This window comes from Seriola aureovittata, chromosome 4 (assembly GCF_021018895.1).
Source record: "Seriola aureovittata isolate HTS-2021-v1 ecotype China chromosome 4, ASM2101889v1, whole genome shotgun sequence".
In the NCBI taxonomy this organism is placed as follows: Eukaryota; Metazoa; Chordata; class Actinopteri; order Carangiformes; family Carangidae; genus Seriola; species Seriola aureovittata.
In genome coordinates, this window is record NC_079367.1 from 5,115,931 (window position 1) to 5,131,690 (window position 15,760).

General features: G+C 40.0%; 2 protein-coding genes across 2 annotated transcripts; both read left to right on the forward strand.

The window, feature by feature from the left end:
* The first annotated feature begins 4,778 nt into the window (after positions 1-4,778).
* Positions 4,779-8,193, forward strand: dmac2 (distal membrane arm assembly component 2). Its single transcript, XM_056374377.1, has 6 exons — positions 4,779-4,934; positions 5,391-5,584; positions 5,991-6,071; positions 6,914-7,053; positions 7,203-7,365; positions 7,458-8,193. The coding sequence occupies exons 1-6, from the start codon at positions 4,917-4,919 to the stop codon at positions 7,627-7,629; spliced, it is 768 nt and encodes a 255-aa protein (XP_056230352.1). The 5' UTR covers positions 4,779-4,916; the 3' UTR covers positions 7,630-8,193.
* Positions 8,194-8,733: 540 nt separating this feature from the next.
* Positions 8,734-15,725, forward strand: sirt2 (sirtuin 2 (silent mating type information regulation 2, homolog) 2 (S. cerevisiae)). Its single transcript, XM_056374090.1, has 16 exons — positions 8,734-8,890; positions 9,039-9,085; positions 9,300-9,351; positions 9,806-9,916; positions 10,040-10,081; positions 10,369-10,475; positions 10,814-10,870; positions 10,979-11,047; positions 11,128-11,257; positions 11,364-11,423; positions 11,660-11,715; positions 11,821-11,897; positions 12,180-12,231; positions 12,347-12,414; positions 13,224-13,290; positions 13,762-15,725. The coding sequence occupies exons 1-16, from the start codon at positions 8,875-8,877 to the stop codon at positions 13,900-13,902; spliced, it is 1,152 nt and encodes a 383-aa protein (XP_056230065.1). The 5' UTR covers positions 8,734-8,874; the 3' UTR covers positions 13,903-15,725.
* Positions 15,726-15,760: the final 35 nt, after the last annotated feature.

A 15,760-nucleotide genomic window follows, 5' to 3' on the forward strand; every position in this document is an offset into this window, starting at 1 on the left:
CATTCACACCTTATATTGGTGATTTAGAGTCACCAGTTCACTGGACTGTGGGAGGAAGCCAAAGGAAACGCAGTGGCGCCTCACAGCAAGAGGGTTGTGGGTGGTTTATATATCTTCAAAATTGCCCTTTCAAGCCTACAACTTCAACAATCTGGCATGAATACAGGCTTGTTTACTTCCAATTAAGTGAGATGACTCATCAAAAAACATCCCACAACACTCACAATATACGCACATTTAATATGTCATTGTCGGGTGCAAGGAGTCGCTCAAAAGTCACACAGAGAGATGGCGAGTCAAGCAGACGTTTTGAGGTTAGCATCAGTTTACAACTTAGATCCGATGTATCATAGCTCATGTAGCTTCAGTGCAGAAAAAAGCCCTTTATTTCCTTTGAATTATTCATGTGCTGCTATGTAGCTAACACTTTGAAAACTCACTCCAACCTAATGGGAATACTCATACAGTATGTACAGTCGCTGTCTCACAGACAGAGACGAGAGACAGAGAGAAAGATTTTGAAAGCCTTTTTTACATGAAAACTAGCATGCAGGATTTATATATATTTATAATACATTTATGACTCCATATTAATTCAATAAATTAGATACACAGCACAGTTTTCAGGATGTGTGATGTGTGTGTGGTTGTGTGTGTGTGTGTGTGTGTGTGTGTGTGTGCATCAGCGTGTTCAAAGGATTTGGAGCAGCAGGCAGCAGTTTTTATTTCTGGTGTGCAGTCTCAGAGGAAAATCCAAACCTCGCTTTGTTTTTTTTTTAACGGTCCACATCCATTACAGCTGCTCACTCAGGGTCAGCCACATGAGAGAGCACTGATATCCACTCCAGCAGCATTTGATAGTGTTTGCATTCGTGTCTGCATCTGCACGAGCCAGATATTGTGTCTTTACAGTAGCTACTCTGCGTGTGTTCACTGCCACATAGAGATCTGAGTGGATATCAGTGATTTTGAGGGTATCAACATTTTCCAGTCAACACAGTCTCTATCCTGTGACATGCTCCGCTCGGCTTATGCTATTTTTGGCTGATGTGCTATTCTGAGTGATACCTCCCCACAAGATAATGGTGCTGTATAATTGTGCGGCACGTATAACGATGGGCTGGGGTTGGGGTGCTGTTCGTCACCATGGTGATTAATTCTGTCACTGGAAATTAGAAGAGATGTGTGGAAAAGAGAGATAACAAGATGATGATTACGTACTCTTGTGCAGACACACACACACACATACACAGTACACAAAGGTGTTTGAATAATGAGCAAACGTACAAAAGATAAGGACACACATCACATTAATGGTCCAGCCTTGGTATGCACGCTTAATTACAGATGACATGTATGTGTGTGTGTGTATTTGTGCCAATTAGGATATATTGTGCGTAACTTAAGCTTCAGCAAAGATAAATTGTCTCATCCATCACAACTCTATTAATCCTATTAAATCATATAAATTTGATTTCATGTTTTCTAATAGATTAGATGACAAACAGGGATACAGAATGTTTGCACAAATACTAAGTCAAAAACCTCTAAATATCTATGTATGTCTGAATTTTAACCATTGATTCAATCATTTGTTGGTTTGCTCGTTATACGCTTTGTGCCCTCCATTTGTCCTCCCAGGGATTGTCCCACAATGTGAGCATTAAGTAACTGGCCCAGTACGACCGCCCACTAATGGCTTTCCTGCCAAGACTGTCGAGATTTACAGACTCCGCTGGGCTTATGGGAGCTGCTCAAAACAAAAGAACCCTGACAGCCGCTAACAGTTTTGAGAATGCTGCAGCGGCTTTCACGTGTGTGTACGGGTCCCTTTACTACATCTGTGCTGAATCCGAGGGAAGAGGTAGTGGCAGAGACAAAGAACAAGAGAGACAATCAATGGTTAATGGCTTTCCCACAGGGCCGTCACTTACTGCGACTCACGGTATAAAAGTGGAGATCCACAGGGGAGCAGCTATTTGGAAACCTCAGACTTCATTTACTAACAAAGCAGTGGAAGCAGCTCTGCTTCGCTTAAGTGAAACAAAAGTCACAATGATGAGCATCTGACAAGAGCAGTCTAAAATAATGTTCCCATAATTACAGAAGCCTTCCACTCAGCATTGTCTATTGCGGCCTTTGCTGTGAACTCAATGACAGTCTGCCAAGCATGCGGAAAGAAAATTATTAGTTTTTATCAATATCAATGAACGTATCAATGTATTTTAGGTTAATTCAACAGGCCAGAGTATTTAATGAGAAAGCCAACTATCATTTAGGACTAAATAATTATTGTTTTCATTATCGATTAATCTGTTGATTATTTCACAATTAATTGTTTGATCTAAGTACGCTGCCTTGGTTTGGATGATGTCGCTCAAAAGTGGTTTCATGCATTATTGTCAGATGTAACCAGATGCCTGTGCTTGGTCCATTGTAATTTACCTTCTACATAAACAATATTATTACTCCACCGATTAATAATGTCACTTTTATATAGATGACTCAATGTGGCTCTTCTCCAACTCAAAATGTGTCTAGATTACGATCTGCTTTAAACGTTACGTGAAATTGTTCATTTTTAAACCACAAGAACTGGCACAGAATCTAAAGATACATTTCTTATATCAGAATAAATGCTTTTCTCTTGAGGTGGGAAAACCATTTAGCAATTTTGTGAAAAATAGTGAACGGTTCAGTACCCAAAGATGTTAAATGTACTATCACATTAGACAGCACAGACAGCAAATCCTCACGACTGGAAAACTGGAACTAGGCAATGAATTGTAAATAAAATGACAAATAACCAATCAAGTAATAAAATGTATGCATTAAAGCTTTTTGCTGATGTGAACATTTAACAGACTACACTTTATTTTTATGGCACTGAAAAGCAATCTGTGTCTTTGTGAACCTCAAACTTTAAGCCACTGCATGGTTCTGTATCAAAAGTCCATGAAGGCTCAATTAAAGATTCATAAATATAAACAAACATATGGGGATATAAATACAGTGCATAAAACCCCATGTTAACGATATGAGGGAACATCCCATCAATAATCCAGTGAGGTGAATTTCATAGCTTTTGAGCTGAAAACATGAATATTCTTTGGGGTCGATATAAAGAAATAAACTGTCATCTCAACCTGACAAAGATCGATTGGTTTAGAGGCGTGTCCAATCAGAGCTGTGTGCAGAATACTTAACTTTTCAAGATGAGACAGATGAGAATCATTGATCATCAATGTCAGTGTAGGGGAGGAGTCAAGACACACATGAACACCCATAAATGTACCTGCACACACACACACACGCACACACACACACACACGCACACGCGCACACACACACACACACACTCACACACACACGCACACGCGCGCACACACACACACACTTGCACCATGAGGACAATACTGATAAAGCATTGAAATTCAGGTCCAGTAAGCAATCCATCTATTCCGCCTTCCACCCCCTGATCAATTCATTCATTCCCTCTGCCACTCACTCTTTACTCCATTGGTCCACATGTTCATTCAACCAAGTCTTCAGTAATGTGATTTCTTCAGGCTCCACACAGACCACACTTTTCCTCCTCCCTTTTCCTTCCATCTCTCCATCCCTTTGTCAATCCCTCTAATAACAAGGAGCTAAAACTGTTTCTTGGACTTCGTATATTTGCCATGTGGTTAACCACCTTTTAAATGTGATACATGCACAAATCTTCATGGTTTTGTCCATGTTGGTCACTGTTGAATTACATGAACTACTCACTTGACAATTTAAACGACTACACATACCTGATCACGATACCAAACCCCTCTGTTTGCCTCACCATCTACGGCCGCTACATTTCTCCATCAATCCTGTGCACACACACACACACACACTGGAGAAGCACGAGCCATCATCTCATTTGCTAATTGTTTGTACCAACAGGCGTGAGCTGTCTGTCACACCACACTCCCTGTGAGTGCTTGGGGACGTCCATGCATGTGTGATTGCATATGTGTGTGTGTGTGTGTGTGTATATGTAATACTGATGGAGCAGGGTGTGGTGCTGGTATGCTTGTTTTTCATTGACACATATGTCGGACGAGTGGTGTTTCAAGCTGTCTTCTCTCCTTGTGGTATTAAAAAGAAAATCCCCAGGCAATATTGGCCTGCATGGGGACGTAAAAACAACATACATGAACAACAGACGGACGCTACCGGCTACTGCCTTGAGACGACTGATTCAGTTAGTAGGCTACGTGATTTTTTTTTTTTTTTTTACACCAATCAAAATAAGGTTGTATTAAGTCCAGCCAGTCAGTTTGAAAGTGTTAGCAGTTTCTAATCCAGTTTTTTGTATATATTTGGGCTGGCAGTGGTTGGACACTAATTCGTCTTAATTTTGCAAAAAGATTCCAGTGAAGTCTCATGTAGCTGTGTTTTATCATGAGAAACACTAATCCTTTCTGAGTGTAAGGGCCAGATATGACCTTCCACCTTTGACCCATGACCCATGATATGAAGCCTAAAAGCTGGAGCTTTATAATGCATACACTTCATAGGGAAAGCTTTGCACTGTAATTACAATATGATGAGAAAATATTGTACAGACTAAAATATGCTATAAACACTCACTGATTATGACAGTGGATATATCAGTAAGGGAAGGGTCCCACTGTTGCTGTTTATTTCGGGGGGGGGGCCCAGATGTTTCGTGCTACACCACTGGCACGGGAGACTGTTGCCCATTTTAATCTCCATATTTGTGACTCTTCCTCGGTGTGCGTCTCAGGTCAGCTGAGGTTCATCCGACACATGTGCGCGGAGCGTCACCCCGCGGTAGCCTCGATGAATAGCAACAGACTGAAAAAGGCGAAGGCGCAACGTTTGACCCTTACGACCTTCTGTTGAATCGTGCTATCATGTCGGCTCACTTGATGGTAAGTTACCCTTCAAATTTCGAGTAATTACTACACTTATTACGCTGATGAAGAATTGTATGAAAAATGTAGTTTACACCTTAAATGGCAGAGTGTTGGCTGTTACTCAGATGACTGATATCATATGCTGTTGTCAGTATTTTGTTAGCGGACTGACACAACATGCTAAATGTAGCTGATGTTAGCTAAAATATAACTAAAACGCTTTATTAGTCGTCCTAGTTAAACGACCTTTGGGGTTTTTCAATTAGTTTGAGTGTGGCATAAATATATAAATACCTACAAATAGCGGTTAGCTTTTCTTTCACGCCCTTCAACAACTTAATGACATTAAAGGCAACGACTTTATGAATATTTTCATAGACATGTCGCACCTTTTGCGTCTCGTATTCTCTGTTTTAAATGTGGAGTACAGCTGTCACTGTTTCATGTCCGTGTCTATGTTTGTCCGCTCAGTCTCTACACAGATGTTGCCAGCGGTCAGCTCTCCTCCTTGTTGCTAGGCGACCATGGAGCTCCAGCTCGGTGTCTTCTCCACCTCCCCTGCACACGAGACTACTCCTCTACCTCACCCAGCGGTTTTATGATGTGGAGATGCTCCTGAGATGGCAGTCTCAGCTGAAGAGGAGGAAGATTCAGAAGAAGAATGTGTAAGACACATTATGGCTGTCTTGAACCCCCCCCCCGAGATCAATACCAGTGCTGCTGCTGCTGCTGCTGCTGCTAGTAACTGAAACAGGGTCAATGAAATGAATAGCTGCAGTTCACAGGTGTTAATCTGAGTCTGGTTCAAAGCTATTGTAAATGCACACCTTACAGTCTCCTAAAACCCAAAAGCCTACAACTGAGTGCACCAAAAAAATCTGAATGTGCCTGTTGCAAGTAAAATTACAAAATGGATTAGAATTGGTTATTTTCATAAGCATAAAATTCTTTAGGCTTAGAAATAATGAAATAATGGTCACGACAAGGTGCTTTAAGCCCAGTCCAGATGCTGTTTGTCAAGCTACTACATCTATTTGACCATCACTGACTTTTCCCCACTGTCTTTCACAGTTACTACAGCTACACTCAGAGGTTTCATGGGGCATACATCGCAGCAGCATATTATATCTTGAGTATAAAGGGGGGATTTAGGTAAGTACCTCGTTCCCTTGCCTCTACATTGTTTGAATATATGGATACGCTATAGATTTATATTTTTTCTGTATAAGATTTAATAGTATTCACATGTATGGTATAGTATTAAAATTGTTATATCATGATAAGACAGCCACTGCTGTCTGAACCTGTTGTTTATGGGCTTAAAATAGTGATTTTCTGCATGAATTAAGGGTTAGGTCATGTAAGTTGACTGTGATTGTGCAGTTTAGTCCCATAGGGCTGCAAGTGATGATTATTTTATTATTGATTTCAAAGGTTCCGGAATCCAGATTGGCAGCTTCAAATGTCTTGTTTTGTTTGAACAACAGTTAAGGAGCTTGTGCTTAAAAGATGATTTAAACAATACATTTATTGCTAAAATAGCTAATTAATTTCCTGTTGAAAGAGTAATTAATTAATTAATTAATAGTTTTTACAATCATGCTATGTTGAAAGCAGCTGGTGTTATATGATCAAACTCACACAGGACTTGACACAATGAAATATCTCATGTGGAAACCAACCAAACTAGGATTTAGAGCAGCAGCTGAGCTCAGAGAGTCTGTGTAGCTGTGTAGTGCAATGATTCCTGCATAATACATTACTTTCTTCTTTTTAACTTTTGAAATGTCAAGTCCCGACAGACTGAATGAGCGTATACAATCAGCTGGTTGTCCGATGCTTCATGTTTGCAGTTGATGTCGCACCCGTTACTTCCTTTCTGGCAGTTATAAACATAACATGAATTATTTATATACAGCTTTAGTGTTATAGTCATGTCCTAAATGTGCTACTGTGATCCAGTTTTCATGTGACGTCTTGTTCTTTGCACTCAGGTATGTTGATCAGACAGACTGGTTTCGTCCCAACCAGAGGGGAAAGTTCAGTTGGGACTTCATGAATCACAAAGACACACACCTAGAGGAAGTAGACATGAGCTACACTGTCATCAACTACTCAGGACTGCAGAACCTGGGTACTGAGATCCAACTTTTTCAGTTTCTTTTTTTTCCCACCCTCTCTAAATCACATTTCCTTTGCTATAACCTCATTTTCGGTTTTGATTTGTTTTTGTCAAGCACATGAACTGTTAATTCATTTTTAATCTGATTTGTCTTCCTTCAGAGGGGCAGCGATCTTTGAGGACTCTGTCATTACGAGGGTGTTCGGAAGTGGACGATTGGTTCCTGGCCAGGCTCCATATGTTCCAGGACTCTCTGGAGGAACTGGACATCTCTCACTGTCCACGCATCACTACAGGAGGCCTGGCTGCACTGAGGAATCTCAAGTAATTATCCAAATACTCACAATGCAGCCTAGATATGTAACACCTCCGTTGTGTTAAATACTTCCTTCTTGTGTATTATGCGTGTTCTGCAGGGGACTGCGGCGTCTGGACATATCATCCCTCCCCGGGATTTCGACTCCTGGTTTGATCATCATCCTACTGGAGGAAATGTTACCACTGTGCCAAATCATCGCTAATGGGTATGACCACAACCTGAGGCCGGAGGAAGGAGAGGAGAAGAAACACACACAAGCGCAGAGGTAGTGCGCGGACAGGGACATGAATCAGAGGAATCAAGTCCTCTGACGCAGCTCTGCTTTGACGGAAAGGGTGGCAACGGGGCAAAGGGAGGTGCAGAGTAAACACCTGTCACATGCAGCAATTACAAGCCAGTTTAGGTTGATCACAGAGAAAGGTTTGAATTGTACTACTGACATCTGCACAAGTCTTGACAACAATCAATAGGATAAACCTTTTATAGGCTCAAATTCCATTGGACAATGACAACATACAATTATAATGATATGAAAGTATGAAAAAGAAAAATGCAGCGAGTGTGGAACAAGAATGAACTACCTCAAGTTTGTTGGATTACTTGGCATTCAAGGCATATGTTATCACAGTCTGCTTGTCAAAGTATGTTATTGTCTCCCAGAATCAATTTGTTGTCAAGAGTGTGCACATTAATGATACTAATCTAAATTTATATCATGTCTCTGTCTCAAACAAATTGCACTTTGTCTGTATATGTGGCAACGGTTTTATTTGTTGTTAAAATGTAAATATGATTGTAAATGTTCTAAATAAAGATTGAATTGTTCAATATTATGATTATTGTAACCTTTGCCTGTGAATTCATAATGCATCTTAAACAAACAATGAAAACCACGTGGCCACACATCACACAGTGGCTCTATTTCTAATCTTCACTGTGCAAGCTTGTGTGAGGAAACTAAAGCCCATAATCCAGCGTGAGCCTTGTATCTGCAGCAGTGTCTGACCCCACTGTGGACTGATGAAGACACCAGTTGGACTGAGAGAAGATGGCGAATGGGGGATGAAGAAATCACTGGTAGTTTTGTACGTGTAGATACAGTAAATCTTTACCGATTTGGTAGCTAAGTTTGAAGTGAATAGATCCCCATATGTGAGTAACATGAACTTCTCATCCCAAGTTGGTGGCATTTGCTGCTTTAAAGTTGGAGGCAAATATCTCTTCTTCAATTTCTCAACATGTTACCTTTATATTTATTAACTGTTTTATTGAATATATAGAAATTAAGTTGACATTTAACAGAACATCAAGTAATTGGATCTGCGGTAGGAACGATAAATGCCGTGGGAACTGGGTCACGTGAAGCACGGACCGTATTTTTGACGGATCACAACAAGAGGGTCTAGCTGAGTGCTAGCAGTGCAGTGAATACTTGTCGCCACTTTGTTAAATATTGGATATAAATTGATTGTCATTCGGATCCTTTTGGTTAAAAGGTCCCAGTAGACGGATAAATGTCTGATGCATCAGGTAGGATCGTTGTCTGATGTGGAAAATGACTTTTAATTTCGTTGTTCCACTGCGCTAGTTTAGCTAGCTTTGTAGCTAACATGGCCATTTACATTGAGAAATACTTGCTGAAGCACTTGATACGCGGTATTTAACTTTGTCTTTGCAGAACTACCTGAAAGAAAAGAAGAGGAGGAGGTTTCACCCGAACCAGAGGTAAAAAAAAACAAACATTTTAAACATATAAACATTTTATCTGCAGCCGCGAGATTGTAGCTGGTGAAAGCTAGCAGGTCTCAGCTGGTTGTTAGCTTCTTAAAATCAAAACAAAGCCGTGGTCCGTCACGTTAGTAACACAGATCAACAGGGTTTACTGTGGTTTCACCGCTGCTGAATTTATAATGTGAATATTTCTTTTTATCGTTTGTAGGAACAATCCGACGACAGCAGTGAGGAAGAAGAGGCAGCAGGAGACACAGAGAGTATGTGAAATCAAACAGGACATTTCTGTAACATACGGTGTGAATATATGAATGTGAAATAATACTGTTTTACAGCTTTGTATTCTTTGATGAAATCCTGCAGAATAACGTTTGATTTCTTGTTAGCCAAACGTCAATGCATGATTGCAACTATTTCCAACTTTTTAAGCCACCTTTTAATTGAGGCACGTATATAACACACCAGTGAGGACTAGTACATGCCAGTTCTGTTTGCTTTGCTCTATAGATACAGTGGCCTAATTAATCATGTGAATAAAAATGTATCACTGTATATGAACACATGCTGCCTGCCGTGATATGTGGAAGCCAAAGTGCCACAATCCTCATGATTCTGACTTTGAGTTTGATATGGTTTTCTATCCACATACATTTATTAATCACCCATTCCTTTGATTTCCCCCCCTCATCTGATTCTCCTCTGTGTTCCCGTCAGTGGACTTCCTGCGTAACCTGTTCTCCAGCACTCTGGGCCTCGGCTCAGCAGACAAAGTTCTGGATGACCTGACTCTGGACGGAGTGGCGCGATACATAAACAGCGGCAAATGTGAGTCTTTATTTTTTTCGATTCAGCCCATCCATTAGGGCTGCTCCGTAGTGGATTGATTTTCAGCGTACAAGTTTACAGTTATTATTGATTTATGTTGAAATTTGCTCTGCATCCATGCAGGTAAAAACATCATCTGCATGGTCGGAGCAGGAATATCCACATGTGAGTATCTCATATCTAATATCACAGAATAAACATTTAACAGTATCATTAAATGTTTTATAATCATTAATTACACACACACTCTCGGTTCGTGGGGAGCCCGTCATTGACAAAATGCATTCCCTAGACCATTACCCCAACCTTAACCATCACAACTGAATACCTTACTCTTAACCCTTGAACAGCCATTTTGGCTTAGTGGGTTCCCGGTTTTCAGACCCTGCTAACACAGTAGAGACCCACACACATAAGTGTATACTTATCTGTGACACCATCTCTCTCCGCAGCGGCTGGAATCCCTGATTTCCGTTCACCAGGAACAGGCCTGTATGCAAACCTGCAGAAATACAACCTGCCTTACCCAGAGGCCATCTTCCAGATTGATTATTTTAAGGTGCGTTAAATGTTTTGCACTCCCTTTGAAGCATGCTGCACTATGTAGCAGTTGTCTTGGGGCCCCCAAAAGGCCTTGCCAGTTTTTGAAATCTGAATTATTAAAATGTTTTAAACATTTATTATATTCTGATTAATCCTAAGTTTAACTATGAAGTGAATGTGTTGTCACAAAATGTGTCAGTTTTAAGTTGTTACTTAGTTACTATGGCAAGTCGCTAATTATACTCTCTAACAGTCTGATGACAATTATTATTTTACATGATTTGAGGTATAACTTTTCCAATCTCCACTGTCAGTACAATAAGATTTAATATTTCTCGCCATCTTGTGTCTCAGAAACATCCAGAGCCATTCTTCGCCTTGGCCAAGGAGCTTTACCCAGGACAGTTCAAGGTACAATTCACTTCCTGCTGCCCGTCAACTGCTGATTAATTGTCTTGTTATTTAGAAAACTATGAACTGCCTCACACATTTTTCTCCTCTCCTTTTATTGGTGTTTAGCCGACAATCTGTCACTACTTTATGAAGATGCTGAAGGACAAGGGGATCCTGAAACGCTGTTACACACAGGTAGGAAAAACACCCAGCTTTACATTAAAAAAAAAAAAGTCACTTTTTCAGTATTGACATTTACATGTGCGTTTGTTCAGAATATTGACACCCTTGAACGAGTGGCCGGGCTCGAAGGAGAAGATCTAATCGAAGCTCATGGAACATTTTACACATCCCACTGTGTCAGCTTCTGTTGCCGCAAGGAGTACAACCTGGACTGGATGAAAGGTGTCTTTTGGCTTTGTGTGCTTCTACATCAAAGAACAAGATCAAAAGATTCAGTTGGATTTTTTTATGCCATTTGGGATTTTGAACTCCTTTTTCTGCCTTGTAGAAAAAATCTTCTCTGATGACATTCCCAAATGTGACAAGTGCAGCAGTTTGGTCAAACCAGGTCAGTTGATCTTTGTCTCTCTTTGTTTTTTATTTTCGAATTGTTGATTTTTGTTCTGTAAGCGTTTTCTTATTTGTCCTGTATCATTTTAATCCCTCTTCCTAAAAGACCTGCCAACCTTTCTAGACACCGTTTTTATGTCTTTTTACTGTGCAAACATGACTGTGAGATAACTGTGTCTTCGTCTATCTCAGTTTCTCTTTGTACCTCTGAGTTCTTTACTTCTCTTCCCCCAGATATAGTTTTCTTTGGCGAGAATCTGCCTGTGCGGTTCTTCACTTCAATGAAGATGGTGAGCACATGGTAGTGGTTTGAAAGTGTGCATGCATGTGTGGAGGGTGTGATGTAACGTGTCTGCAGACATAAACTCTTCTCACCATCTTTATTTACCCGTTAGGACTTTCCTCGCTGTGATCTTCTCATCGTCATGGGGACGTCTCTGCAGGTCCAACCTTTTGCAAGTCTTGTCAGCAGGTACTGCAGATCAAGTTTCTTGTTACTGGAATATAGTGCTGAATGCAGTCACAGCTGCAGTAAATCTGGCAGTACACACTGTCCAGCAGCCAGCGAGACGGCCCTGCAGCATTAAAGATTCAGACTCGAGTCTTGGCTTGTTGACCCGTCTCTGAGGACAATGCAGAGGCCCCACACCCATATTTTGAAACTTACTGTAGATTGATCAGTTGGCCAAAATATTGTTTAAGTAATTGTTTGTTTGTCTTTTCTGTGGTTTCCCCTGTTTTTTTTGTTATTCAGGGTTTCAAAAAGTTGCCCCAGACTGCTCATTAACATGGAGAGGGCAGGGCAGGTGAGCTACCACCACTACATCAACTCTTTTCTGCTTTTATCCTCCCTCTTTTTTCTGTCATAAGTGTGTTTCTTGGATTCTCTGTGCAGCATTGTTGGTGTGTTTCTCTGTGCAGGCCGATCCTCTGTTGGGGTTGCTTGGTTTTGGAGGAGGGATGGACTTTGACTCAGACAAAGCATACAGGTGATACAGAGATGTTGCTGCGTCTCCCCAGCTGCTTCACTATATTAGCTTTATCCTCCCAGTGCAGCCGATATCTTGTGTAAAAAAGCAGATCTTATCTGAATGAATCCAATAGAGATGAGTCAGTCCAACTTACACAATAGGATGATGAGAAGTTTTTAGAATTAATAAACTGGGACAATATTATTAATGAGTTATATTTTGTATATAAAATGTGCATTTGTTCTATATCTGTCACCATGCAGTTTATTTTTGCACCACCAGATGGCGCCAACGCATCACCCACAATGATTATTTAGTGAGAGACTTATTGCTATATGACATTTTTATTTCTTTCCATTTTACTTAATGTAGCTACTCAGTCATTTAATCACTCAGTAATTAGCCAGTTACTCAGTAGTCATCATGACTACTCAAAATTTGTTGCTGACCACGGTGCCAATGACAAACTGTCCAGTCATCTCTGACAAGTAAAACATTAGGAGGGTGAAACTGTTGTATTTGGAAGCGGCAGTAGTTCTAGTTATAGTAACTAGTAGCACTAGTATCTGTGAGTTTTACAAGTGACCGCTTTGACGTTCAAATAAAATGTAACAGCACACTAGAGAATGGAAATTAAACATACTCATACACAGGGCAGCAGTGATGAAGAATATTTAAAAAAATAAAATAATAAAAAAATAATCATGTTTTTAAATGGCTACCTATAGCAAAATTAAATTAAAAATGGGATTTGCATCTGTACTGGGATATGAAGACATGGTGTGGAGCCCTGTCCAGGCTCTAATGGCCTTTCTTCTTCCTTGCAGAGATGTAGCTCAGATCAGTACATGTGATGACGGCTGTTTGGCTCTTGCCGACCTGCTGGGATGGAAGGTAAGTTACACAATCGTCTGTAGGCAGTAGAAGTGTATATAATGTTGTACTTCTTGTCTAAGCACAGTCTGTTTATCACAGAACAATCACACATGATTCTAGGGTAAAAATAGCCTTGGACCATAGTGCAATTAGTACTGTAATCCAGTCTGGAGATAATTAAGCCAATGTATTATCACCGTTTTCCTCATAGGGGTTATTAAAGTTTAACACAGTCTCATCAGCTAGAGCAGAAGCAAAAAAAGTGTGTGCTTTCGAAATGTCAGGGTAGACTATTCATTATTTTCCTGTGTGATGTTGTGGTTTCAAGCCCACACTGTGTAAGGACTTCACAATTTACACAAAGCACAAGCTGCTTTTGACTCTCGTTTTCTTCTGCATCACCAGGATGTCCGCAGTCCATCCTCTGTGTCTCTATGTATTACTCGTGTTAAATAACTTTGTTTTGTTTTTTTTGTCACTTCTCTCCAGGCGGAGCTGGAGGAATTGGTGAAGCAGGAGCACACCAGGATTGACAGTCAAGACAAAAAAGAGAGGTCCTGTGAGAAGAAGGAAGCCGCAGCCAAGGCGAGCTCTGCATCAGTGGCACCAGAACCTAAAGAGGAAGAATAAATAATTAAAATGCCCCTTTTTTTATAAAAGCTACTGTAGTGATGTCACAGTTTGGAGTTAGCACTTAAAGGTAAAATACGATACTACAGTTTCTGTTTGAAAGTGAGCTTTAACAGGGTCTGTCACACTCTGTTTTAATCTGCGGACATTTGATTCCTCTGAACAACCTCACATGACATCTGACATCCCTGTAGTTTACGCTTTTGTTTATAACAGTAATTTGCACTTTACCTACATTAATATACTTTCCTTTTTCTTTTCATTTTTTTTTGGCATTAGCGAACATCTGTCTCACATGTATATTTGTTTCTGAGGCAGTTGACTCTATGCATTTTACTGCGATAGACAGTGGCATTGTTGCAATATATCTACATTTGGTAAGTAGGTGGTTAATATCTCCAAAACCTCAGGCAGTGTGATAATGACTTTACACTGCATAAAAGCTGAAATAATGTCTCCAAACCAACTACTGACCACTTCTGATGTAGTGATTTGAGCCGAGCCTTTGATTTTTAGTTCACGCTTCCTCAAAAGACAACAAGGCTATTGTGTATTTAATCTGTCATCTTTTTCCCGCAAGCCAAAAGTGACTTCATATACATTACATTCAGAAAGTTTTCAGACCCCTTCACTTTTTCCATTTTGTTATATTGCAGCTAAAATCATTTACATTTATTTTTTCCCCCATCGATCTACACTAACATTTTTTGCCAACTTATTAAAAAGGACGTGGACATACAGTAAGTATTCAGACCCTTTCCTCAGCCTCAAGTCTTCTTTGGTACAATGTGACAAGCTTTACACACCTGGATTTGGAGAGTCTCTGCAATTCTTCTCTGCGGATCCTCTCAAGCTCTGTCAGGTCGGATGGGGATCATCAGTGGACTGCAATATTGTTCCTCACAGTCTGAGAGCCCTTTTTAGTGTTTTTTTTTTTTTTTTTTTGCAAACTTGAAAACAACTTTCATGTGTCTTTCACTGAGGAGAGGCTTCCCCTCTGCCATAAAGCCCAGATCAGTGGAGTGCTGCAGGGATGGTTGTCCTACTGGAAGCTTCTCCCATCGCTACACAGGATCTCTGGAGCTCAGCCAGAGTGACCATCAGCAGGATCTTTTATAGCTTCCCCCAGATCTGGACCTTTACACAATCCTGCCTTTGAGCTCTGCAGGCAGTTCCTTCCACCTCATGGCTTGGCTTATGCTTTGTCATTATGGTGTATTGAGTGTATGATTTTCAAGTCTGCAACGTGACAAAATGTGAAAAAAGGGAAGGGGTCTGAACACTTTCTGAAGGCTTTGTAAGTATCTTATGTCAAAAAAAGAACTTCCTGAAAAATGAACTGAGGTAACTATAAATATGACAACAGGTTAACTGGTTATATGGAACTTTAAAAATGTTTTTAACTAACAGTGTTTTTCATCTTAACCCTCTGCTCCTGTTTGAACCAATATCTGTGATTTCTTTTAATGTTTATGGAACAAAAGATGTTCTCTTAATATTATGGAACTGCAAACTGTACATGATGCACAAAATATAATCATAACTCTTGTCAGGACCTCAGATGGTCCTTAGTTGATAGTTAGATAGTTGGATAGCTAAAGAAAATTAAACAAACATGGAGCTCTAAAATAGTTTGAAACTCTATCTTTTTATTTTATTTTTTTATTAAATTACAAACTAAACTAGTTTGGGATAGCTGTAAGAGCATGAATTGTTGCATTATGAAATAAAAATAAAGGGATGGACACAATAACATGAACATCTGTACAATATTATGGAAGCCAATACAAAAACCCCACAATAAAACTTTGTAAAGTTGATAATGTTCACTTTTGTTGAGACTGGATGAAAGAGGAGT

Coding starts and splice junctions, on each gene's coding strand:
- dmac2 (XM_056374377.1), top strand. Junction 6,072..6,913: donor AGTATAAAGGGGGGATTTAG/GTAAGTACCTCG, acceptor CTTTGCACTCAG/GTATGTTGATCAGACAGACT. Junction 7,366..7,457: donor GCTGCACTGAGGAATCTCAA/GTAATTATCCAA, acceptor CGTGTTCTGCAG/GGGACTGCGGCGTCTGGACA.
- sirt2 (XM_056374090.1), top strand. Junction 9,917..10,039: donor ATACATAAACAGCGGCAAAT/GTGAGTCTTTAT, acceptor GCATCCATGCAG/GTAAAAACATCATCTGCATG. Junction 11,716..11,820: donor TCTTCACTTCAATGAAGATG/GTGAGCACATGG, acceptor TTTACCCGTTAG/GACTTTCCTCGCTGTGATCT.